The following is a 26,234-nucleotide window of genomic DNA, read 5'->3' on the forward strand; positions in this document are numbered from 1 at the left end:
ATATCTCATATTGACATATCATACATGCTATGTCATTTTATGACAATTGTTTGTAATTTTTTTATAATTTTATAGCTAATTTTGTGTTGCAGCTCTTTTGAAATACTTCCCCTTGGACAATATACCATAGTATATACTTGTTTTTTAGATTCTTTCAGCCTTTTAGGGGTCTGGGGCCCAAACGACCCACTCTTGGTTTAGCTGTAACATAATTATTTTTTTTGTAAAACAAAAGTCTGGGGGCTCCCCTTCCCCCCTGACTCATTCATGCCTCTAGACACCGTGATAATATTTCTAAAAAAATATGTTTTAGTACTAGAATAATATGAGAATAATTGTAAGATTGTTCTTGGATCGAGTTGTTCAGGTTAAATTTTAATATTTTGTACACAAATTGAATATAAATATTTCACAAAATTATAGGTATCAAATTATGATTGAATTGAGCCCTGCATTCACATAAAAAAAAATCAAATAAAACACATCACTTCATCTGTCGTATCATTTAATGTAAAATTTTAGAAATATTATTCTATACTTTGTCTCATTTTAATTATTTTTTGATTTTTCTGTACATTTTTCTATATACATTTCAAGATGCATTGACTACATAGTAAAAAATATTATTTTTAATTTTTGTTTTTGTAAATAAAAGTTTAAGTTATATACTTTTATTGAAAATAGAATGAAAAATAATTATTTTAACTATGCAGTCAAAGTATCAAGAAATGAATGAATTTATTTCCAATAATTATTAAAAAAATGAGGGAGTATTCAACTATAATTCTGAGCAGCCAAGTATGACATTTATTATAATATTAAAAAATATACACCTCGAATACAAAATACATATTTAATTTTATGTAATAATTCATTCTCATTGTCACCCTCATGGCCACATGCATGCATATTTAATTTCTTGTAAAACAAAGGTCATGCTTGGGGGCTCCCCTTCCCCCGGGACTCATTCATGCCTCTAGACCCGTGATCATATTTCTAAAAAATATGTTTTAGTAAACTAGAATAATTCGAGAATAATTGTGACATTGTTCTTGGATCGGGTTAATCGGGTTGAATTTTAATATTCCGTACACAAAATTGAATATAAATATTTTACATAGTTATGATTAAAATGAGCCTGTATTCATATGTGAATAAACAGAATCAATTAAAACACCACACCTCATTTACCATATCATCTATATAAAATTTTAGGAAAATGTTAGAGGTACAAAATTCGCTCCCAAAATAGTTAGAAATATTACGTGTCACATGCTTATTGATTAAATATAGATGAATCTCCCTGCATTCATATTAATAGTAATAACTTCAATCAGGTGCGATGCACGGCTTCCCGTTAATATTTAAAAAATTTATTTATCCCGTCATATTATAATTTTAAAATATTTATATAAATATATAATAATTATAAATTTATAATAAAAATTATAGAATACGTGTGGTCATAATTTTTAGTTTAACAATATAACATTTTTGCGGATATATAATACTATTTATTTATTCTTTAATAACAGGATAAGCTGTGATCATAGTTTAGTAATATAAGTAGTAGACTATGTCAGTAGTTTAAAAATTTAGTCGTATAACACTATTTATTTACTTTTTTAATAACCAAAATTAAGGGAGAACTGTTAAACCAAATTATACCTCATTCTAATTATTACAGTATACTAGTTTGAAACCCGTGCGATGCACGGGTCTCTAATAATATTTTATATTTTTATTTGTATTAAAATAATGTATAGTTGATTGATTTTAAATAAATATTTAATTTTAAATGTAGATGGTGGTATTCGAACCTGCAATTTTTGACTGTTTATATTTTTAGTACTAAAATCAAATGATTATATGATCATTTGATTAAGATCTAACATTTGTGATTAATAAATATATTAAAAAGAGAGCATAATTAAACCAAGAGTTTGAACAAAATTACCGGTTATTATAGTTTAGTTTAGGTAGTATATATAAATAATATAAATGTTTGTCGTTGACAAAATTTGAATCTGATAACTTTAATAGTACATAAATAATAATATAAATGCTTGTTGTTAGTGAGATTCGAACGCTGAGTAGTGTTGTATTTTAATATTTAGATTGAATTGTCATGATCACTTGATTAAGAAAATCCGACGATGGTGAATGAAATAATAACCAAACCAATCAAAATATGGGGTATACAAAATTATACCCCATTCCGTTTATTATAATATAGTATTGATTGATTATAGATAGTATAGATAAAAATTAATGAAATATTTTATATTATCATATTATATCATTTTATGACCGTTTTTTGTGACTTTTTTACAATTTTATAGCTAATTTTGTGCTGCAGCTCTTTTAAAATACTTCCACTTGGACAATATACCATATCTACTTGTTGTTTGGATTGTTTCAGGCTTTCAGGGGTCTGGGGCCCAAGGGCCCACTCTTGGTTTAGCTGTAACATTATACACTGAGAATGATAAATAGTCTCGAGGCTCTTTACAATTCTAACTACATTTGTTAAAGAACATACAAAAGAAAAACCGAAATGGCTGAAACAGTTGTCTCCATTGTGGTTGGAAAGCTGGCTGATTTATTGAGTGAAGAAGCTCAACTTCTTCATGGACTGAGAGACGAAATTCAAGGACTGGTGACGGAGCTGGTGCGGATGAAGACATTCTTAGCAGATGCAGATTCAAGGATTAAAACTGAAGACAAAATTCGCATTTTGGTTTCGGACATACGAGAGCTGGCCTATGATGCTGAACATGTTGTCGAGACTTTTTTGCTGAAAGCTTCTTCAGCTGATGAAAGAAACAGAACAAAACAAGCAATCAAGTACTTGAAAATGATCAAAGACATAGAAAAGAAGATGTCTGTCATCTTCGATTTCTTTCGTGATTATAAGATTAAATCAACGTTAGAATCTGCGGGATCATCAAATTCTTCAAATGGAACATCTGGGAAGCTAAAGCGGTTTTACACTTACGCTACTCCTGAACCAGACATATTTGTGGGATTTCATGCAGATGTTGATCTCTTGGTCGGACATTTGGTGGGTGAAAGTGATGATCGTTACAAGCTTGTCTCGATCTGTGGAATGGGAGGTCTTGGCAAGACCACTCTCGCGCAAAAAATATACAATCATTCCACCATTAAGACTTGCTTTGCTGGTTGTTTAGCCTGGGTTACCATTTCGCGGAAATGGCAAAGAAAACAAGTGTTGCAGAGAATTCTTATAGGTCTCATCCCGGAGAAAAAAATTGAAGTTCTTGATTATGACGATAACAAGTTAGTGGAGAATCTGCTGCAAATCCAGCAAAGCAAAAAATGCTTGATAGTCCTCGATGACATATGGTCAATTGATGCTTGGGATTCTTTAAAAGCGGCATTCCCAGCTGAAATGTCAAGAAGCAGATTAATGCTTACAAGCCGTAATGTTGAAGTTGCTAAGCATGCGAATCCAAATGGATTCATTCACCAACCAGCACTTCTAAATCCAGAACAGAGTTGGGAGCTACTTAAGTTGAAGGCACTTCCTAAAGGAGGAGATTGTCTAGGTACGTCAATTTACTTAAATTTCACTTAGAGGACGTTTGGAAACTTACATTTCATTCTAAATAAGTGATTTAAATGACAGGATTTGAATTTTCATTTCAAATTCTCATGTTTATACTAATATTTGAATGTACTGGATTTCAACTGAAATCCAAATTCTCAAACAACTTAGTTGATCAAACCCAGAATTTCAAATGAAATCTAGTTTCCCAAACGGGCCATTACTATACATGTCATTTATCTGCATAATTTCCCTTTTTCAAAGATGTCACTTTAGAGGGTCTCTTAACTCTGGTACAGATAATTTGTTTATCGATTATTTGAAACGGACGGTAATACAATGGTTCTAGATTTGACTTGTTAAGAAATAGTAGGGATGAAGAGATTATGTAATCTCGATGACATTAGTAGCACCATTATTTATATTTGTGTTTTTTTACCTTTGCTTTATTTGCCCCGAGCTACAAATTATTTCAGGTTTATTAAGTATGTACATATTGTTTCTTTGGTATTGTTTTTGTCCCAGACATTACCAGAGATCCTGAAAGGATGGAAGAATTGGGAAGAGAAATGGTTGGAAAATGTGGCGGTCTTCCACTAGGTATAGTCATGTTGGGCGGAATTCTTGTAACAAAACCTTCGTTAATAGAGTGGGAGAAGGTATATAATGATAGCCTCTCTTCCGGAAGGAGGGGAAGAGGATTGGGAGAAGAGTATCAAACCCAAATATCCGAGGTGTTACTTTGGAGTTACAATGACTTACCCCTTCAGCTAAAGTCATGCTTTCTGTATTTAGGTAAATATAATGAAGATGAAAGTATAGATGCAGAGACTTTATATCAGTTATGGATCGCGGAAGGGATGGTACTGTCTACTGACAAAGCCAAAGAAGAAACAATGATGCAAGTAGCAGAATCATATCTGGGGGAACTGGTGCATAGGAGTATGGTTCAAGTGAGGTTTAGTGATGTGGAATCATTTATAAATTTTGAATCTTGTTCACTTCATGACCTTATGAGAGACCTAGCTATATCCCAAGCAGAAGCAGAAGATTTTTTTAAAGCAATTGAACTTCGAGAAAAAACTGATTCTCGCCTCAGTGCTTTGGTGGATTCCAGGTCTTCTGACACTCGACAACTTGTAGTTAATTTTGATGATGGATATAGAAGTACTGAAAAAGGTTATCACTACTTTGGAAAGAAAGCCGATCAGCAAATGTGTCGATCACTGTTACTACTCAATAAGGTTGGTATACGAAGTTTGCCACCAGCACTTGGGTCACAACAGATTGCCAATTTCAGGTGTCTACGAGTTTTATCTTTAGAGGTACAGGTTGATATTAGATTGATTTATCCATGGTCCCTTTCTCGTATTAATCTTGGAAGAGTATTAGGTAGCCTTGTTTACTTGCGATATCTTAGGGTAAGTGATGTTCATCTGGTAATTTTCCCATCGATACAAAAGTTGATGCTACTAGAAACTCTAAGATTAGATAGACAGTTTGATATTTATTTTCCACCATGGCTGTCAAGAAATATTCTTAGTATGTTGAAACGTTTGCGACATTTGTATCTACCATCACTAGGAGTTAAGGGTATAAGAAAGAACTCAAAACTACGGTTTACTGGTTTAAGCAAGTTAGAGACAGTAGAAAATTTTGATACTAATTGGTGTGAGGTTAAGGATCTGCCAGATTTAATCAGTCTTCAGAAACTTACGCTAAAAGTTAGTTCTGACGATATGGAAGAGATGATAGAAAATTTGGCAGCTATAGCCTTGTCATCATCGTCGCGTCTCAAGTACCTGGAACTCTCTGTTTCTACACGTGGTCAAGGGTTACAAAACAGTCAAGATATGTTGAGAAAGTTGTTGTGGAATTATAAATTCAGCCTTCAAGAATTAGAAGTTGCAGGCAAGCTCCCAGAGTTGTTTCTATTATTTGAGCCACCACCGCAACTTCTTCTTCATACTCGAATGGATGTATCCTCAATTTGTATCACCCGCTTAATATTATGGGAGTCCCTCCTAGAGGAAGACCCCATGCCAGTACTTGAGAAGATTGCTACGTTGCGTTACCTCTATTTACATGTATATACATTTATAGGGTTTCAGATGAAATGCTCAGCAACCGGTTTCCCAAAACTCAGGGATCTTATACTTGAGATGCTCCCAAACTTAATGATATGGAGGGTGGAGGAAGGAAGCATGCCTGTTCTATCCACATTGGGAATAATTGCATGTTCAAAGTTGATGGAGCTTCCAGAAGGAACAAAATTCCTCAAATCTCTTCAAACTTTAACGTTATACGCGATGCCTTTAGAATTTTGTGATAGGCTCCGCAAGGAAAATGGTGAACAAGGAGCTGATTTTGAAAAAGTTGCTCACATACCTTCCCTCCAGATTCTTGAAGCTGAATAATTTACATGAACTTTCGATTGATTGTATTTTTAATGGCCTGTACTGTACTGTATTTTTTGAGGCATTTGTTAATCTCATATTTGTTCCTTTCTGGTAAATTTTGAGGCATTTGTTAATCTCATATCCTCCCTACTATTACAAATTTAGTTCACTTGATAAGTTAATGGCTCAGTATAGTTCAAATTTAAAGAAATCGACCAATAGTCCGGGACTATGATCCCATATAACAAACATAACCTGCAGATTTATATTTGTTGTCCTGCAATGATAAAATATATTGATAACTGAAAGTTCTGAGAACCGGAAATGTGAATATACTACTAAGCAGACGTGGAGAAATCCGAATTAATGATTAGAATTAACTAATTGAAAAAATTAAGAGGAAAGGTAAAATTTTAACACTCAACTCTTAACAAAGATTTAGCTGATATATACACCAACAGAGATCTCCTGGTTTTTTCTCAACTGCAAAGAAATTTTTCGATTCATTGTCACGATTCCAGTTATGTTGCACCTACTATCTGGGGCCAAAATCTGAAAAACTAATACTACTGGTTGTCCATGTTTTTGTTAACGGATCTGTCATACTGTCTGAAGATTTGAAATTGTAGGCTCCAGGTCGCATAGGCCTAGGCAGTTCAGTCTCGCAAGTCATCATTGAAACAACATATGACATGCTTGGTCTGTCTTCAGGATAAGTGTTGACACACAATAAGCCTATTTGGATAGCTCGAAATGCTTCAAACTTATCTCGTGACTCCAAATTTTTGCTGTCAAACAGTTCTGAAAGCTTTTCCTCTTCGTAAAGTGTCCAGGCCTGCATTAACACATACGATCATTATGTGGAGTAAGATCATTATGTGGAGTAAGATCATTATGTGGAGTAAGAATAATGGTCCTGAAGCTTACATAACTAAGAAGATTCGGGCTGTGATCGGAGTGATAGAAACGCCCCATTTTCTTCCCAGTAACTATCTCTAGTACAAGTACCCCAAAGCTATAGACATCGGATTTAACAGAAAATGTTCCGTCAAGTGCATACTCAGGGGACATGTAACCGCTGCAGAATAAAAATTTGATAAGAAAAAGTTTCAGTTCTATTAAATTTGAAGTAACAAAATAGGAGGATTAATTATAAAGCTTACAATGTCCCAACTACTCTAGTAGTATTTGCTTCAGTTTGAGTTCCTGCAAAAATTTTGGCCATGCCAAAGTCTGAAATTCTTGGATTCATCTCATGATCCAGTAAGACATTACTTGATTTGAGATCTCGATGTATGATTCGTAATCTTGAGTCCTGATGAAGATAAAGAAGCCCCCTAGCAATGCCGCAAATAATGTTCTGACGCATTGGCCAATCCAGTGTCTTGCTTAGTTCTTGGTCTGTTAAATTTGTCCCCCTCAGTTATTGTCATATTTTTAAGTTCATGAAAGTTCAACTTTAAATAAAATTTTACTCTAATCCTGGATTTAAGAGTATGAATCTGAAGGAAATTGACTCAACCAGTTTGAAAAAGGCTTACCAAAGAGAATTGCATCTAAACTTTTGTTGGGCATGTACTCATAGATCAACAACATTTCACCATCCTCAATGCAGCATCCTAGAAGCCTCACAAGGTTTCGATGCTGAAGCTTGGCTATTACTGAAACTTCATTCTTGAACTCATCGAGTCCTTGTCTTGATTGTTTTGACAGCCTCTTCACAGCAATTTCCTGACCATCCTCCAAGGTACCCTGTAAAAATTGTCTGATTATGTCAGGTTTAAGTTCTCTGGTTAAATCAATTTAATTGAACACAATCTCCTGGATAAGTACTTCATATATATCAGTATGTAGCATTTATAAGATCTTACCTTGTACACAGGTCCAAAACCTCCCTCACCAAGCTTATTGTTTAAAGAGAAGTTTCTGGTGGCTTTGGCTATAATAGCAAAGTCAACTAATGGCAAGTTTAACTCCTCCCTCTTGTTTTCACGTACGGAGCGATTGACATCTATTGGTCCTGCAGAATGAAGGTAACGGTTACTTCCTTACCATGTTATCTGTGAGACAAGTGAGTCAGAGAGCATACCTTTTTTAGTCTGCATTCTGTTCCTGCACATACATTTCCAGAGTAGACCTAATAAAACTGCTAGCGCTGCTGCTACTAAAGGAACTATAACTTTCACTGCTCTCTTCGAGCTCGAGGTCCCATCTAAAGGAAAAAATCCATGTTAAAAGACTAACTTATAAAATGAAATGTTTCAGTTCAATGCAAAGCTATTTTTCTTGAAACAACTCCAAGGTTTCGAATTGGAGACAAAAATATCATGGAATGACACTTAGCAGTGTTGGTGATTTTATCTACTTGGCAATAAAATGTAGCTACAGACCTCAAAAATGAAATAATTTACCTGAATCAGCAGTTTTAACATAGAATTGAAGTCCAGGTCCATAGTAATCTCTGATATCATTCAGATCATTGAACCACATCATGCACCCCATTCCACCTTGTCTGACATCTATATTCGAGTAAGCTGTGCAAGAGCAGTTATTTAAGCACGCGGTCTTACAGCTCTGAAGGTTCATGCTCGTATTGTACTTTGCTGTCCGCGTGTCAGGTAATTTTCCATTGATATATGGAAAAAATGTATCTCCATTTCCACAGCTTAAAGGAGTCTTTCTCACACAACCATCTGACCAATTACCTAATTTCCATTTTCTTGGATCTTTCGGTTCAAATCCTTTCACACAGCCACATACTCCGTTACCCCCTGCTTTTTTGCTGTCACAAGTACCATATGGACCACAAAGCGCGAACTGCTCACAAACATCTTGCTGTGAATTCAAATTAGTTCCCCAACTTTGCTTTTTATCATTCCATGATAAAATATGGGCAACACCCTCTGGAGATAGCACCATCCGCACAACAACAGGACTATTGGGAACGTTGTAGCTGTAGTAGATCTCGTCCTTATTTAAAGCCGAATCTGGTATAAAACTCTGATCTGGTTCCAGAAAACGCAGACCACTAAACTCTACACTATCCCAAGGTCCAATTCTGAAAATTACATTGGAATGATTGTACCCCATTAACTGTGGATATCCATCAATGTTAACGCGGAAGCTGTAGTTTCCAGGAGCAGGATCATCAGGACTTCTCCACGAACTGAGGTACCGTTCCAGACCTTTTCTAAAGTCAAAGCCAATCTTCTGTGTTGGTAGAAGATGGTTTCCCGGATAATCAAAGCTTTCCCAAAAATAATTTTTGGGGTCTCCATCATTTCCGTTCCTGATCACAAGATTTCCACTATCAAACAATTGTGCCACAGTAGTATTGTCTGCCACCGATCTTGTTGAGTTCGTTGACCAGATCACCCTTCCACTTCCATCAGAAAGCACTAAGCTTCCATCTGAATCTACATTTAACACGCCTGAAGTATCAGTTATCGGAGTCTCTCGATTAGCAACCCATACAACCACCCTTGGAGAAATTCTCATGTACCATATTCCCAAATACCGATTCTTAGACCTCCCCGGGCTGAAAAATCCCAGCTGAAAGACCTCACCACTCGAGTCGATAGTGTCATTACCCTCATCCGTAATGAGCTGATTTATGGAGATAATATCTACAGCAGTAGACATCAACGAGATCGAAGAAAATGTAAAGAAAAACAGAAAGAATGCAGCAGTGTTTGCCATTGAAATGCAAACCCTACAATATTTTCTAATGCTCACCTATTTTTCTTATAAAATGCTCTGTCTTACTGTATCTGCATTCGAAATTCGAAGTCAATGTTAAATTTCCAGGCACTTATAATATAAAGAAACTGCATAAGCACGTACCTATCATTGAATCAGTTTCTTAGTTAAATATATTCTGTAAGATATCTTGGCACGTTAACAACTAAGTCTTTGTATCTTGAGATTAATCTAATCACAGTTTTTTAATCAGAGGAGATCAATATTACTCTGACTTTTGTACATTTTGTACTTCAACATTCTTGAATAATTACAACTGAAGTTGAGTAAAGATGACATCTAAGATTGTCTGAATAATTGCAATATTTCACAGAAATTCTGACAAATGACAATCTTTGAAAATATGAACAGCTTTGTGAATTGTTCTTATCTGATCCCTAGTGGCTGCATTGTGGAAGATCCATACTTTGAGATTATGGATCCTCCAGCACATTTGGAAATATTTGTAGAATCAAATCCATTAGCCACCTACATTGGGCCACATTTTTCCGATTGCGGAAAGATCGAATACAAACTAAATTGAGATTTTCCGTCAAGTTACCGATTCTTTTAAAAGCTAAATGCGTCAAGAGTTGGGCTCAGTTAGATCGTGTTACATTTTCAACATACGTAACTCATGGTTAATCTGTCACCGGTTGAACTTAATTAAATCTTATTATATACTAGGATTTATGCCCGTATTGCTATGGCAAATATAATTTTTTTAAATAAAATATAGTTTTTAAGCAGTGTTATAAAATTCTTAATCGGCCGATTAATTGAAGTTCGGACGGTTTCCTTCTCGATTAATCAGAAATCGGGTCAAAATACTTTTTAAAAAAATCAGTCAAAAGCCGACCGATTCGATAAAAAATATGTCGATTCGGCTCAAAAACGGCCGATTCCGTCAAAGGCTGAAAATTAATATAAAATCTATTTTATTAAAGAAAAAATTAAATTCAAAATAATAGTCAATATTTAAAAATAATATATTGACTATTTAACGTATAGCCCTATATTTTCGTACATCCAAATCCCTAATAATTGAATATTTTTCTTCAATTAAATTACTTTTATTTCTCCCGAAAATTGGCTTGATCGACTCATTCATTTTACAAATCGTATGTAACTAATTTTAGAAAATGACCCATTTATATCTAATTTATATATAGTTGAGATTCAACATTTTCAACATATGTACCAAGTAACTCATTATTTCCGCTACAATTCGACCCACTATTTATAATAAATTTTTCGTATTTTTTTGAGGGAGTGATAAGTACTCAAATTTAGATTTTTGTTGAAAGTACATTTGATTATATATGAGAAAATGATTGAGATACATGCGTATAGACTACTCATGTTGTGACATGTCTAAGACATGAAGGATTATTAAAACAATATGCATGTCATGGTGACGGTGGGTTTAGATCAGTGTTCTAAAAATCGGTCAAGACGGTGCCGCCTAGGCGCTAGGCGGTGGCAAAACGCCCCGACTCGGACCTAGGCGGTGATTTAGGCGTTTTTTAAAAATTCGGGTCAAAATCGGGATTAGGCGGGCTATGCGGTCAAAAATCGGTCCTAGGCGGTCTAGGCGGAAAATAATTAAAAAAATATTTTTTTACCTTTTTATAATTTAATTCATTAATTTCATAATTTCACACAATATCATGTTAATTTCTAATATAAAGTATTGGTAAAAAGTAATAAGTAATCAAATATATTTACTTTCTCACTTAAAATATAAAATTTACATATTATAATTAATTTAAAAGTGTGAATTAAAATATAGTTAATATTATAAACTCAATAATTAGTACATAACACATGTCAAATGTGTAGATATTGTTTAATATCATTCTAATTTCTTTTTTCAAACAAATATTTGACATATTGATCATTATATAAATATAAAAATTAAAAATAATATTTATATTCTTCCGATTAATGTTCCGATTAATCGATCCGATTAATCTCCGACTTGCCGATTAATCTCTCGAAGTTACCCTCACCGCCCTGGCACTTCTAGTGATTTCTGAAACACCGGTTTAAATAGGGAAGGAGCCAAGACATGTTCTCAAATCAACTCCCTGTAGTCCTGTAAGATTATAGTTTATTAATTACTGGCTTGGGATTTTCTTAGAAAGCCCCTAAACATAAAAAAATGGAAGTTCAATTGACTAGTGCCCCCTAATTCTACATGACTACATTTATATACTCTGTAGTAAAGCAACACCAATAAATAGAATAAACAAGAGGGATAACTTGGGCCTGAATTTTAAAATCACCTTTTGACAGCATTGTTATCGAAAAATGCTTACTGTGATTTGCCATTTAGCAGGAAATAGTGGTAATGTTAGATGGTCATGTTCTCGTAACTAACCAACTCATCTAAAATTATGTTTTGCACGAAGCCTTAGCCAGTAATAAATAGAATATTGAGGATAGCATAAAATAGAATTGGAAATCTCTGCAACGAAGTTTTCATGCATTTGTAATCAACTCATCAAAAATGTTAGATGTAAAGGAAGTTTTTATCCGGATCTTTGTATTAATTATACTAACTTGTACCCATACAATGCACCATTTTTTCATATTTACTTTTTAATTAAATATATGTATGAACACTTTTAATCTGACAAATTTTCATTTTTTACCTTTTAATTAAATTTATATTTGCTTCTCCTTTTGTCATTAATAAATTTTGTATCTGAATGTGTTCTATTATGCCCGCTTTCGGCCATGTGCCCTAAACAGGTCCCTGTAGGTGCACTGAATAGCTGGACTCTCATGTGTGGGTTAGAACCATGGATTAATGCGACTTGAGTCAGCACATGCGGGCTAGGTTCATGGCATGTGAGCTGAGCTCATGGCATACGAGATGGGCTCATGACATGCGAGCTGGGCTCATATATGTAGGACGGGCTCACACTTGTCATATGGGCTCTCACACGCGAGGTGGGCTCAGGTATCTACACGCGAGGTGGGCTCAGGTGTCCATACGTGAGGTGGGCTCAGGTGTCTACACGCGAGGTGGGCTCAGGGGTCTACACGCGAGGTGGGCTCAAGTGTCCATACGCGAGGTGGGCTCAGGTGTCTACACGCAAGGTGGGCTCAGGTGTACATACGCGAGGTGGGCTCAGGTGTCTACGCGCGAGGTGGGCTCAGGTGTCCATACGCGAGCCGGGTTCAGGTGCTAACACGCGGGCTGGGCCCATGAGCCCACATCTTATGAAATCAAAGGTAACATTGTATTTATTGATTGAAAAGGAAGGCAGTGCGGGCTGAGGTAACCAGGCCGGCCCGCATTAGAGGACTTTGTGTGCAACATGGAAAGTGACTCATAGATGACTGAGTTGCTCGTAAATTTCGGGACCAACACGGGTTATTCCTATAATTACGGGAAGAGATACGGAGATGCCGTGAGATTATAGGAAGCGTGTGGAGTCGGTCGAGATTTATGTGACTAATTGGCTGAAGGCCTGACTCTATCATGGGCTTAGGCTGCACGGGCTGAAGAGTCCTAACCCTAGCCTATGTGATTTATTCCCCAAGAACTACGTGAGGCTTGATCCCTATAAATAGGGTACGTATGCACTTGTATGAGATATGGGTCGACACTTGATAGAGAATAATAAACCCTATTCTTTCTTAAGGAGTCAACATACAAGCTCATCCACCACCAAACAACCTTCCTCCGCCCTCAAACACCGTCCTTGATCCTTGTTCCGTACATCAACCTCTACAACACCGTTATACGAAATTCTCCCTATAACAATTGGCGCTAGAAGGAGGGGGATTTCATCTTAGAAAGAAGAAATGACCAAAGAAGGCAAACAAGCGGCGACACCAGGAATTGGGGGCAAGAAGAAGGACCAAAATGAGGTCGGGCATACGCCCCCAGAGAATCAGACGCCACCTTCACCAATCGCAACCATGGATGGGCAGGCGGTTATGACGTATCTCGAAGTGTAAGGCAAGCCGCCTCAAGGTCTCTCAGCGTAGCTGAAAGGGCAAAGGTCCTCAGAAAAAGTTGATCCACGATTTTGATGATGCAGCGACTGAGACTAAGCAGAAGAAAGAGACATCACATGGAGAGAAAGATATACCCCAAGGTCATGATGAGCAGGGCAGCCAGATCTCTAAGGGATCGGGGTAGAAGCCAGCTTCGTCTGAGGCAAGGTCGCCTAGCGTGCTAGACCGTGTGGGTAAAAAGCTAAGTGAGCATGACCTCAAGCTTAAATTAGAGAATTGCAAGAAGGAGAGAGAAGAGAAAGAGCCCGTGGATCAGAGAGGCTCGAAGAGAGAGCGGGCAGCGACTCCTCCGAAAAGACGTCAACATACCTCGCCTAGGAGGGAGGAGCGGCGTAGGCGCGGAGACAATCATGAAGAGGAGTCGCAAGTGCGAGCCGGAGGAGGGAGACGCCGCGACCGACCTCAGGGCTCACACCATTCGAGTAACGTGGGTGGTGACAGAGAGGGAGAAGTTGTTAGAGTAAGAGACCTGAGGAGGATCTTAGATGAGATGGAGCGAGCGAAGAGAGGGCCCCCGGCCTCAGCTGCCCCCTCTCTGTTTACGGCTGCTATCCGATCATCCCCCTACTTCGGGTATTTAGGTACAACCCCGGCCTTCTATTCAACGGCGAAGCCGACCCGACGGAATACCTTATACAATTTAACACTGAGGTGGAAGTCTATCAGGTGCCGGAGATGACCCGCTGCAGACTCTTTGCGGCATCACTCAGAGGTAGTGCCCAACAATGGTTCTCCAAGTTGCGACCGGCTAGCATAAGGACGTGGCGATAATTGGAGGACTTTTCGTCAGACAATTTACGTCCACCCTCCACTACTCACCTCCTGTGGCCACGTTAGCCAACATCAAGCAAAGGGAGGAGGAGCCCCTGGCAGAATACTTTCGTCGGTTCAATGCCGAAGTTCCCAAGGTGAGGGGAGCCAGTAAGGAGACCATCAAGAATTTCTTGATTGCAGGGTTGAAAGAAGGGTCGAAATTCTGGAAGAGCCTCCAGGCGAGTGAGCTGAGAACCTTGGCCGAGTTCTACAAGCAAGCTGAACCCTTTAAGAGGGTAGAGAAGTCGATGAGAGAGCTGAAAATCAGTGAGAACTATCGAGATAAGAGACACCGGTCTTCGAGCCCTGATGAGAGGAGAAAGACGTATCGGCGTAGCTCAAGCCCCAAAAAGTCTGCCCGAGGTAAAGAGATAAACAAAGATTCGGGGAGACCTTATACAAGCAAATGGCAGACACACACCCCTCTGGTAGCCTCTATCGACCACATATATGCTACCTATGCTGGGAAGGGGGTATTCAGGAAGGCAATCCCTCTCACAGACTATAACAAGAGGGACACTTCGAAGTATTGCGCATACCATGAGGCCACGGGGCACGATACAGCTGATTGCAGACAATTGAAGGATGAAATCGGGACGTTCATAAGGCAAGGGAAGCTTACAGAATGGGTTGTCAAGGAGGTTCGAAGGCACAGAATTGATTATCATACCGTCCCTCCTCCACCCCTAGAAGATAAAGAGAGGATGCCTCGGGCCGGAAGCATTCATATTATTCTAGGCGGGTCTCACATTAGCGGAGACAGCCGGAAGGCGATGAACAGGTATGCCCGAGAAGCAAAGGACAAGCCCCTCACCAACGTCAACCATCTGAGCCAAAGGCCCCCGGAGCTTTTTGAAAGGGAGGCTGATGACATCGTGTTTAGGGAGAACGATGCCAAATGGATGTATTACCCTCATACAGATGCCCTAGTTATAAAAATGAAGATTAGGATGGTGAATGTTCACCGAGCAATGGTGGAGACCGGGAGCTCGGCTGACATTTTGACTTATGATGCCTACAAGAAGCTGGGATTGTTGGATAGAGAATTAACCTCGACAGGTGGACATCTATATGGGTTCACGGGGAACTCGATTGGAGTGAAAGGGACAATTCGGCTCCCGGTTACCATTGGAGAAGAGCCCTATATGGCCACCCAGATTGCTATGTTTACGGTTGTAGATCAGCCTTGTGCCTATAATGTTATAGTGGGTAGACCCCTTATGAGGGCAATGAGGATGGTGACCTCGATCCATCACATGATGGTAAAATTCCCAACCCCCACGGGGGTAGGCTTCTTGAAGAGCTGTCAATATGAATCGAGGGTTTGCTACAACCAGGCACTCAGGGCGGCCGAGTCAGAAAATGCATCAAAGGAGATGGTCCAATCGGGTGAAGACGATGTCCTCATGGAAGAGGCAGAGGGCAAGAAGAGAGTATGTCTTGAGGGACACGAGACTTGTAACCTGATTTTAATCGAGGAGTTGTCCGAGAACTATTTCGAGCACATGGGGATTCAGGTGGAACCACGCCCAGGGGCCTTGCTGATGGAAGCCTCTCAGCCTATCATGTTGATACAAGAAGGGATTGTGGAAGAGGCAAATGATGAAGAAGAGAGCCCAGAACAAATCGCTGCAAGACTCAGGAAAAGGAAATGGGCACGAGAAGAAACGACAACAACTATGGATCTGCCCAACGGAATCACTCGTACTGTCACTATGACCTATGAGCACGTGATAAATCTGGCCCGAGCTTACCGCCCCGAGCTCGAGGACACGGAAGGCTTAACAATCACGGAAGTGGGAGAATCTAGTGAGGCTCGAGCTGACTTAGATCCGAGAATGCCCCCAATGATTGATAGGGCTGGGGCCGCAGAAGACACAATCCCGATTCTAGTAGACCCAAATGATCCCTTAAAGGTACTCAGAATAGGCTCTAACCTAAGTCCTGACTTAAGGGAAGATCTAACCCGCTTCCTGAGGGGAAATTTGGACGTCTTTGCATGATCACACTCTGATATGATAGGGATTGACCCGAATGTCATGTGCCACCGGCTCAACTTGGACCCGAAAAAGAAGGGGGTCAGACAAAAGAGACGGCCAATTAGTGGAGAGAGGGCAGAGGCCCTCAGAGAAGAAGTAGATAAACTAATGGAGGCAGGGCTCGTGAGGAAAGCCTTCTACCCCATGTGGCTGGCCAATACCGTGCTTGTTAAGAAGCCCAATGGTAAATGGAGGACATGTGTGGACTTCACCGGCCTAAACAAAGCTTGCCCAAAGGATAGTTTTCCTCTACCTAAATCGACCAGCTGGTTGACTCTACGGCTGGGCACGCGCTACTTAGTTTTATGGATGCTTATTCGGGATATAAGCAAATCCCAATGTATGGGCCAGATCAGGAGCATACCTAATGCTGGGGCAACTTATCAAAGGCTGATGAACAAAATGTTCAAAGATTAGTTGGGGAAGACCATGGAGGCCTATGTAGATGACATGTTTGTGAAGTCAAAGGAAGCAAAAGATCATGTTTGTCACCTATCGGATATGTTCCAGATCCTAAGGGAGTACATGATGAAGCTCAACCCACAGAAATGCGTGTTCGGGGTCGAGTCAGGGAAATTTTTGGTATTTATTGTCAACCATAGGGGCAATGAGGCCAACCCTGCAAGATACGAGCCCTACTCGAGATGAGATCCCCCCGACGGGTGAAGGACGTCTAAAGCTTAACGGGGCGAGTGGCAGCCTTAAACCGCTTCGTCTCAAAGTCCTTCGACAAATGCCAGGAGTTCTTTAAAGCGATTAAAGGAGTAGGGAAGAATTTTGAGTGGACAGAAAAGTGTGAAGAAGCCTTTCAGAACATAAAGAAGCATCTCAGCAGCCCTCCAATATTGTCTAACCTAAGGAAATGAGAGACTCTGGTCCTATACTTGGCCGTCTCTGACTTTGCAGTGAGTGTGGTATTGGTTCGAGAGGAGGATGGTATCCAGCTCCAGGTGTATTATGTGAGTAAAAGGCTGGCCGATGCGGAGACTCGGTACACGAGCCTCGAAAAATTAGCATATGCCCTGATCCTGGCCTCCCGAAAGCTCAGGCCCTATTTTCAGGCGCACAGGATAGAAGTGCGAACCTCCTACCCCCTCAGGCAAGTGATGCACAAACCGGAGTCTTCTGGTCAAATGCTGAAGTAGACGATTGAGCTCGGCCAATTTAAGGTGGATTATAAGCCAAGGACCGCAATCAAAGGCCAAGCCCTGGCCAATTTTGTGCTAGAATTTCCTCCACATCAAGAAGTGGAGCCGGGAGCCCTTGTTGTCATTCCTAGCACAAAAGAAGTCGGGCTGGAGAGCCAAAATAGTGCCCCATGGTGGAGCCTATTTATGGACGGAGCCTCTAATGGTGATGGTGCTGGAATTGATTTAATCAGTCCGGAGGTGCACAAGATCAGACGCGTGACTCATCTGGCCTTTCATGCAACCAACAATGATGCTGAGTATGAGGCCCTGATCAACGGTATCAAGCTAGCTTTGGAAATTAAGGTGGAGAATTTGAATGTATTTAGTGACTCCATGATTGGGGTCTATCAGATAAACGGGGGGTATCAAGCTAAGGGGTCGAGAACGGAGCTTTACCTGAAGTGCGCGCAGAGGATAATCGCAAGGTTCAACGAGGTGAGGCTCGAACTAATCCCGCGCGGGCAGAATGAAGGCGCAGACGAGCTAGCTAAACTCGGCTCGCGTCGCGAGGCCACCCTGTTAGGGGTCGTGCCCCTTGATATACAGAGGCATATTAGTGTGCCCGAGCACGAGGTGGGCAGCCTCAGTGATAACCTCGGCCCACATGGATGACACCTATCTTAGCCTACATAAAAGAAGGTTCACTTCCGGATGAAAAGAATGAGGCAAGGAGGATAAGATACAAAGCAGCCCGCTATGTGATATACGATGGGGTCCTATACAGAAGAGGGTTCAGTGTGCCCCTCCTCAAGTACATAGATAAGGAGGAGTGCAATTATATCCTAAGGGAAGTACACGAGGGCATTTATGGCAATCACTCGGGGGGTAGCTCTCTAGCTCAGAAAATACTCCGTCAAGGTTACTATTCGCCAACTATGAAAAAAGATGCCTTAAAATTCTTCCGAGCCTGTGATAAGTTCCAGCGATATGCCAATTATTATAACAGCCCCGTGGCTCCCCTCACATCCCTCATGAGCCCATGGCCCTTCGCTATGTGGGGAATTGATCTAATTGGAGAACTCCCAAAGGCCAAGGGAGGTGTCAAGTTTGCGGTAGCCGCGGTGGATTACTTCACTAAGTGGGCAGAGGCCGAACCTCTAGCCACTATCACGACAAAAAAGCTCAGGGAATTTGTGCATAAAGTTATTGTGTGCCGCTATGGCATCCCTTACAAGTTGATATCTGACAACGGGAAACAGTTCGATAACAAGGAAATGCGAGAATTTTGTGAGCAGCTGGGGATTCAGAAGAGCTTTAGTGCAGTTTGCCACCCTCAAAGTAACGGGCAGACGGAGGCTGTTAACAAAATCATTAAGAACACCTTGAAAAAAAAGCTTGAAGAGAAGAAAGGGACATGGCCAGAGGAGCTCTCCCAGGTCCTGTGGTCTTACAACATGACTCCCTAAACTACAACTGGAGAGACCCCTTTCTCTTTGGTGTATAGGTGTGAAGCTATGGTGCCCGTTGAGGTAGGGGCAGGTTCTTTTCGGAGGGACAACTATGACTCAGAGGCAAATGAGGTCAACCATCGACTCTATTTAGACATGATCGAAGAAACTCGGGAAGATGCTCAGATCAGGATAGCAGCATATCAGCAGATGACAGCTAGGCATTACAACAGTAAGGTTCGAGCCCGGACTTTCAAGGTGGGAGATTTGGTTCTACGTCGGGTCATGCCAAACACCAAGGTGATGAGCCACGGAGCCTTTGGGAAAAATTGGGAAGACCCCCACAAGATAAAATCAGTGTTTTTGGAGGGAACCTACCACCACAATGATATGCAAGACAAGTTGATCCCGAGAGCCTGGAATGCGGAACACCTCCGCAAGTATTATCAGTAATATTATTCTTCTCAGACTTAGTATTATCTTAAAATATTCCTAAGTCTCGGGGGGTAGTGCCATATAGGTGTCTCCCAAAGACCACAAGCATGTACTCCTTTCACTTTCCATTATCTATGAATAAACGATTGATATCTATTTGTGCCATATCTATTTGTGCCCTTGATATTTTAACTCATGTTAATAGAATAAAAATACCCAGTAAGGGAGCCCATCCTTGGGAGCCCATGCGAGGACAAAACAACAATTTTATAAACATGTTAAAGTCACAAGTTATGCCGGGCCCCGGCCCGCTTCACAACAAATTTATGGAATGAGCTGGGGCCCGACCCGCTTGGAAAAATAATGAGCACAAAGCGGATTAAAGATAAAGATAGGAGAGGTGACCACAATCTAACTTAAGATTTAGGGATAGCCGCAATGCGAGCCCATATCAAGGCGAGTCGAGAAAACCAGCCCCATGTCATGACATCAAGGCAAGCCGAGCAGACCAGCCCGCCATCATGCGTACATATCCAGGGTCACATTATGCTAGAAGAAGATACAGGACCAAGATGCGAGCCCGCCCTCTATCAAGAATGGCCAGGTTCGCATTATATGAGGAGAGGACACAGGAGTATGGTGCGAGCCCATGAGCCCGGCTCGTTGAAGCAAGTACGCATGTAACACTTGTGTAATACCCGCCATACGCGGCCAGGGTTATGATAACTTTTGGTCAGTAAAGGCACGATAAGTTTACACAAAAGTAAGGAAACTAGCTAGCATAATAAAGAGGAATGTGGGCACAAAAAACTTGGGATTTTATACAGACAATAGATAAATAAGTCATGCCCCAAGGCAGAATACTTTAAATACAAATTCGAGGAAAGAAGGGTGCCCGCTTACCCAGTCAAAAGTCTATTTCAAGATAAAATTAATCTAAGAGTTACCAGCCTCCTTCTCCTGAGCTTCATCAGCCACGACTCGGGCCTGCTCAGCAGCGAGTCGGGCCTCCTCGACAATCTGGGCGTCCCGCTCCATCTCCAGCTTCAGTTTCTCGGCATGCCTAGCTATGCCGGCACCCAGAGCTGCCCAATCAAAATCAGGAACCTTACTGATAAAGATTTTCATGAAGTTTCTGGCCCGCAGGTTCCTAGCATCAGCGAGGGCGGCCTCACGGCCCTCGATCAGGGCAGAAACTGACCCCTCCAGCTTGAGCACCCTCTCCTCGAGGCTATCCTTCTCCTTCTTCCACGCCTCCGCGGCCAGGTCGTGAGCTTCCTTCTACTCCCTTAAGGCCTTGCCATGAGCCGCATTTAAGTTAAGCCTCTTCTGATTGTAATTGTTCACCAGCTTAACTTTTTCCTGCCCGTGCTCGTTAACCTTGCTCTGAAGAGACTTGACTTTAGAGTCGAGCTTTAGTTGGTCTGGCTGAGGGCTCACATCTCTCGAGCCTTAGACAGCTGACGAAAGTATACCTGGGTCGCGGCCCGGGATAGTGCGTCCTGGTTAGCCTCGAGAGCAGAAGAGGACCAATCCTTTACATCCTGGTCGCTGATGTGACCTTGAGCGAGGCGGCCAAATGTGGTCGCGACTGTGCTGACAGAGGAAGAAGTGGGGAGAGGGGCATCAGATGGAGCAACCTTTTTTGGGTCGGGCTCGCTAGTCTTTCCATCCTTGTGGCCTCTATACCGTTTCAGCCGAGGAGAAGGCCCTGACCCCCTGAGATGCTCGGTTAGAGTAGTCATGCGGGCTGGAGGGTTAGCCTGAGAGCGGGCCACTGTGGTCGCAGCCGCGGGCTGAACCGGGCCCGAGGCCGCCGCCTGCTCTGCCTCTTCCATAAAGGGGATAGGGGAGATAGCCATTTCTGAAAATAAAACAATAGAGTGATGTATTAGTCACAACAAAGTATAATGGAAAGAAGTAATGCGAGCAGGTGATAAATGCAGAAAAATAAAGTGCAATGCGAGATGAGATGCATGTGGGAAATGTAAAAATGCAAGCACATGAGCTCGCACATGCGAGCAGACAGGGTCGCATGTGCCGGCCTGATATTCTTACCCTTTCTGGCTCTCTTATTAGATTTCTTCTTTTAAGGAGTCAGCCTCACTCCTTCCTTCAAAAACCCACACGCGACCAGGTTCGAGGTCGTTATGAGTTTTCTAATATCCATGTCCACCTTAGGAAGATCTAGAAGGTTGTCCGCATTTATTATTTCTTGTCCCACAAGGACAGTGCGAGGCGGGGTGGCTGGAGATGAGCAAAAAAAACATTTTTTGTTGAAAGAAAGAATTATGGTAGAAAAGACGAGAGCGACCAGGGAAGACTTACATGGATTGTAATAAAAGTGGGTCTGGACTCGAGGCACCTCGTGGATATAGAAATAGGGGCTCTTCCACTTTCCTAAGTTGCTCGGCCTGATGTGGATAAGATTATTTTTGTTGAAGCACGGCCAGACAGAAAAATAGAAATATCCAAAGTCATTGAGGGAATTCTTCAGATTAAGAAAGTAGCCGAGCTGCCTCGCTGTGAGAGGACGAAACCCACATTTGCTGTACATGATGTACAATGCGAGGGCGGCCCGGTATCCATTCGGGATCTGCAAGGGTGCGAGCTGGTAGTGCTCGCAGACATCCTTGATGAAGGGATAAAGAGGAGAGGAGATACCTAGTCTCAGAAGGAAGGTAGACAAAACCATGTGAGGCACCCTACCTCCATTCTCCAGATGGTTAAATTTGTAGCACCTCATGGGAGGCAGGGGCAAGAAAATATGGCCCTCGAGCTGGAACTGCTCAATATGCTCGTCCAGATATTTTTGAGTCAGCGAGGTGGGCAGGTCGCGGCAAGCGAGCACCTTAACCTCCTCGGTCACAGTCGAGCTCTCCTCCCCATCAAGAATGATCTGCTTTTTATGATTATTTCACCCTCGAGCTCGGGCTGGGCAGGAGGCACGTAAAGCTGCGGGGATGTAGTTATAGTTGCAGATCTTGAATTGACTTATAACGTCTGCCACCCCCTCGCTATGAGGGGAATCATAGGACCAATGCGAGCCGTCCTCTTCACCCTCGAGCCCCAAGATGGGGTACTCTGCAGGAACATGATCCTTCCCCTTATTAGTGTCATAGTATGCACTCCCCAAATCACTGTCAGTAGATTCTGAGTCAACATGAATGGGGTCGAGGTTGTTAGCTACAGCTTACCTCAGGCGGGCCGCCCTCTCTTCAACCATGTCCCTTAAAATCTCCTCAGCCCGTTCTTTGTCCAAAGGAGCGGGCTCGCGGTTTAGCAACTCTTCCACTCTGAGGGAAGCTGGTATTTTGGAGAGATCCACAGGCCTGTTTCTCCAATTATAGATGTTCTTCTCCCTGGTGTAATCCGCAGGGTTCGGGTCGAGGTGAATATTGAGCGAGCCGAAGCCTTCTGCTCGTATCGAATTCTCGACTCTGACAATGTTCAGGGCCCCTTGGGGGTGATAGCAGAGCCAGGGGAAATGGGTTGGCTGAGACGGCCAGAAAGAGAGGTCAGCTCGCGTTGGAAGTCCTTTGAGCCTCGCTGCTCAGGAGGGTATTGGTTTAATGGAGATGGAGTAGCTGAAGAGCGAGTCGGGCTGGAGGAGGAATGATCCGGGCTCGAGCAGGAGCGAGATGATCCGTAAGAGTGAGCTGAAGACGCACTCGACATCTGTAAAAGATGGTGAAAATTAGTGTGTGGCCCTAAAAAGAAAGAAAAAACAAGTATGGGGTCGCGCCTAAGTGTTCTCACATCTCACACGAAATCGCACCTAGGTATCTAAATGACGGGCTCGCATCGCATGTCGTGATTGTGTGTGGGATCGCATCGAGTTACAAGAGAGTGTGTGAGCTCGCATCGCATGTTGTGAATGTGTTTGGGCTCGTATCGAACATGTCGTGTGTGCTCGCATGGTGCATGTGAACAAATATGTATGAAAATGAATGAGTAAGGATCGAAGGGGTACTTGTAGGAGAAGTGTAAGATGATCCTGATGAATCTGTTCCCGGAGAATATCGCCGCCGATAGACGGTTCTTGTGGAGATGATGATCTTCGCCGTGGTAGATCCTTGAGCAAATTGGGCATAGTTTTGGTAAGTGTTCTTGAGTTTGTGAGAAATGAAATTGAAATGCCACATATTTATAAGGGATAGGAGAGAGAAAGGACCAGGGACACGTGTCACCATCTCAAGGGATGGCACAAATCCCCATGCCAGCTGTCCAACAGCTGTCATGTGTTCAAAATGCATCATAGTTGAAAGGCATGCGAGGCGAGGCACGCGAGGCGGCTTGGTGCGGCCTGGTGGGCTCACACCTGCGAGGTCATGAAAGACTAGAAAATTCCTAGCCTCAAGAAGCGACCAGGAATTTTGGGAGGTAGTTCTTATGCCCGCTTTCGGCCATGGGCCCTAAACAGGTCCCTGTAGGTGCACTGAATGGTTGGACTCTCATGTGTGGGCTAGAACCATGGATTAATGCGACTTGAGCCAGCACATGCGGGCTGGGCTCATGGCATGTAAGCTGTGCTCATGGCTTACGAGCTGGGCTCATAACATGCGAGCTGGGATCACATATGTAGGATAGGATCACACTTGCCATCTGGGCTCTCACATGTGAGGTGGGCTCAGGTGTCTACACGCGAGGTGAGCTCAGGTGTCTACACGCGAGGTGGGCTCAGGTGTCCATACGCGAGGTGGGCTCAGGTGTCCATACGCGAGGTGGGCTCAGGTGTCTACACGCGAGATGGGCTCAGGTGTCCATACGCGAGGTGGGCTCAGGTGTCTACGCGCGAGGTGGGCTCAGGTGTCTATACGTGAGCTGGGTTCAGGTGCTCACACACGGGCTGGGCCCATGAGCCCACATCTTATGAAATCAAAGGTAACATTATAATTATTGATTAAGAAGAAAGGCAGTACGGGCTGAGGTAACCAAGCCGCCCCGCATTAGAGGACCTTGTGTGCAACATGGAAAGTGACTCATAGATGACTGAGTTGCTCGTAAATTTCGGGGCCGACACGGGTTATTCCTATAATTACGGGAAGAGATACGGAGATGTCGTGAGGTTATAGGAAGCGCGTGGAGCCGGTCGAGATTTACGTGACTAATTGGCTGAAGGTCTGACTCTATCATGGGCTTAGGGCTACACGGGCTAAAGAGTCCTAACCCTAGCCTATGTGACTTGTTCCCCAAGAACTACGTGAGGCTTGATCCCTATAAATAGGGTACGTAGGCACTTGTATGAGACATGTGTCGACATTTGATAGAGAATAATAAATCCTATTCTTTCTTAAGGAGTCAACATACAAGCTCAGCCACGACCAAACAACCTTCATCCGCCCTCAAACACCGTCCTTGATCCTTGTTCCGCCCATCAACCTCCCCAACACTGTTATACGAAATTCTCCCTATAACATGTTTAGTTGATTCATTTGTAAGATTTCTTATTCTACATAGAGTGTTCATATGCATCAGATATACTATTGATCTTACACTCACAGTTATTACTAAGTACGAGATTAGGTAGTGTATAATTTTAATATATTCAGATCTAACGGTTCTTGATGACAAGATAAACAAGATTCAAATAATCATAAATCAAGAAACAATATGGTAGATATAACCATGAACACTAAAGATGCAGATGTAATTTTAAAGAGCTCAAAAATAGATATTATAAATTCTGCATAATCTTCAAAATGAGGCCACCGGATAAATTAATAGAGCAAGACAAATAGACAATACAGACTGTCACTAACAAACTAACTATCAGACAAACAGGCTTTGAAGTTAGTGCCAATCATGAGAGACAAAAGAATCAGAGTGGTCCTGGAACAGATGGCCTTGAATTATTTGAACATAATGAATATAATTCAACACTCCCCCTCAAGCTTCAAGGAGGGAAATGAACTTGAAAGCTTGTCAAGGTGAGCTTGATGAAGTTTGACCGACAAGATCTTGGTGAATATATCAACAATTTGCTCAGAAGAAGAGACCTTGGCAGTAGTGATGTTACCAGCTTTAAGTTCATCCCTGACAAAATGACAATCAATGTCAACATGTTTGGTTTTTTCATGTAGAACTGGGTTTGCAGCTATAGCAATTGCAGGTTGATTATCACAGTTTAAGATAGCCGGAGGTAGTTTAGAAATTCCCAGATCCTTGAGTAAAACAGTAAGCCAAGTTACTTCACAAGTGGTCAAAGTCATGACCCTATATTCAGCTTCTACAGAACTCCTAAAAACTATAGTCTGTTTCTTTGCTTTCCAAGATATAGGAGATGATCCCAGAAAGATGCAGTATCCAGAAGTAGACCTTATGGTGATTGGGCAGCTGGCCCAATCACTATCACAATATGCTGTGAGTTGAGCAGCATTCTTAGAAGCCAGAAGAATACCCTGAGAGATTGTGCCTGCTAAATATCTTAACAACCTTTTAGCAGTTTGATAATGCACAGTGGTGGGAGCTTGCATAAACTGACTTAACAGTTGCACAGAGAAAGATAGATCAGGCCTGGTGATTGTTAAATATATAAGCTTGCCTAGAAACCTTTGATAGATAACATGATTGGGAAGTAGATCACCTTTAGTTGCTATTAATTTCAGATGAGAATCCAGAGGCAATAA

At 41.7% G+C, this 26,234-nt stretch overlaps 2 protein-coding genes across 2 annotated transcripts; one reads left to right on the forward strand and one right to left on the reverse strand.

Moving 5' to 3' along the window:
- The first annotated feature begins 2,539 nt into the window (after positions 1-2,539).
- On the forward strand, positions 2,540-6,105 carry LOC141697450 (putative disease resistance RPP8-like protein 2). Its single transcript, XM_074501838.1, has 2 exons — positions 2,540-3,569; positions 4,094-6,105. The coding sequence occupies exons 1-2, from the start codon at positions 2,558-2,560 to the stop codon at positions 5,983-5,985; spliced, it is 2,904 nt and encodes a 967-aa protein (XP_074357939.1). The 5' UTR covers positions 2,540-2,557; the 3' UTR covers positions 5,986-6,105.
- Positions 6,106-6,303: 198 nt separating this feature from the next.
- On the reverse strand, positions 6,304-10,061 carry LOC141697452 (G-type lectin S-receptor-like serine/threonine-protein kinase At4g27290). Its single transcript, XM_074501840.1, has 7 exons — positions 8,379-10,061; positions 8,057-8,179; positions 7,839-7,987; positions 7,509-7,719; positions 7,131-7,368; positions 6,895-7,045; positions 6,304-6,802 (listed from the first exon to the last, which is right to left on the reverse strand). Exons 1-7 carry the CDS (start codon positions 9,664-9,666, stop codon positions 6,503-6,505), a joined length of 2,460 nt encoding a protein of 819 aa, XP_074357941.1. The 5' UTR covers positions 9,667-10,061; the 3' UTR covers positions 6,304-6,502.
- Between the last annotated feature and the right edge of the window lie 16,173 nt (positions 10,062-26,234).

This window comes from Apium graveolens, chromosome 11 (assembly GCF_009905375.1).
Source record: "Apium graveolens cultivar Ventura chromosome 11, ASM990537v1, whole genome shotgun sequence".
In the NCBI taxonomy this organism is placed as follows: Eukaryota; Viridiplantae; Streptophyta; class Magnoliopsida; order Apiales; family Apiaceae; genus Apium; species Apium graveolens.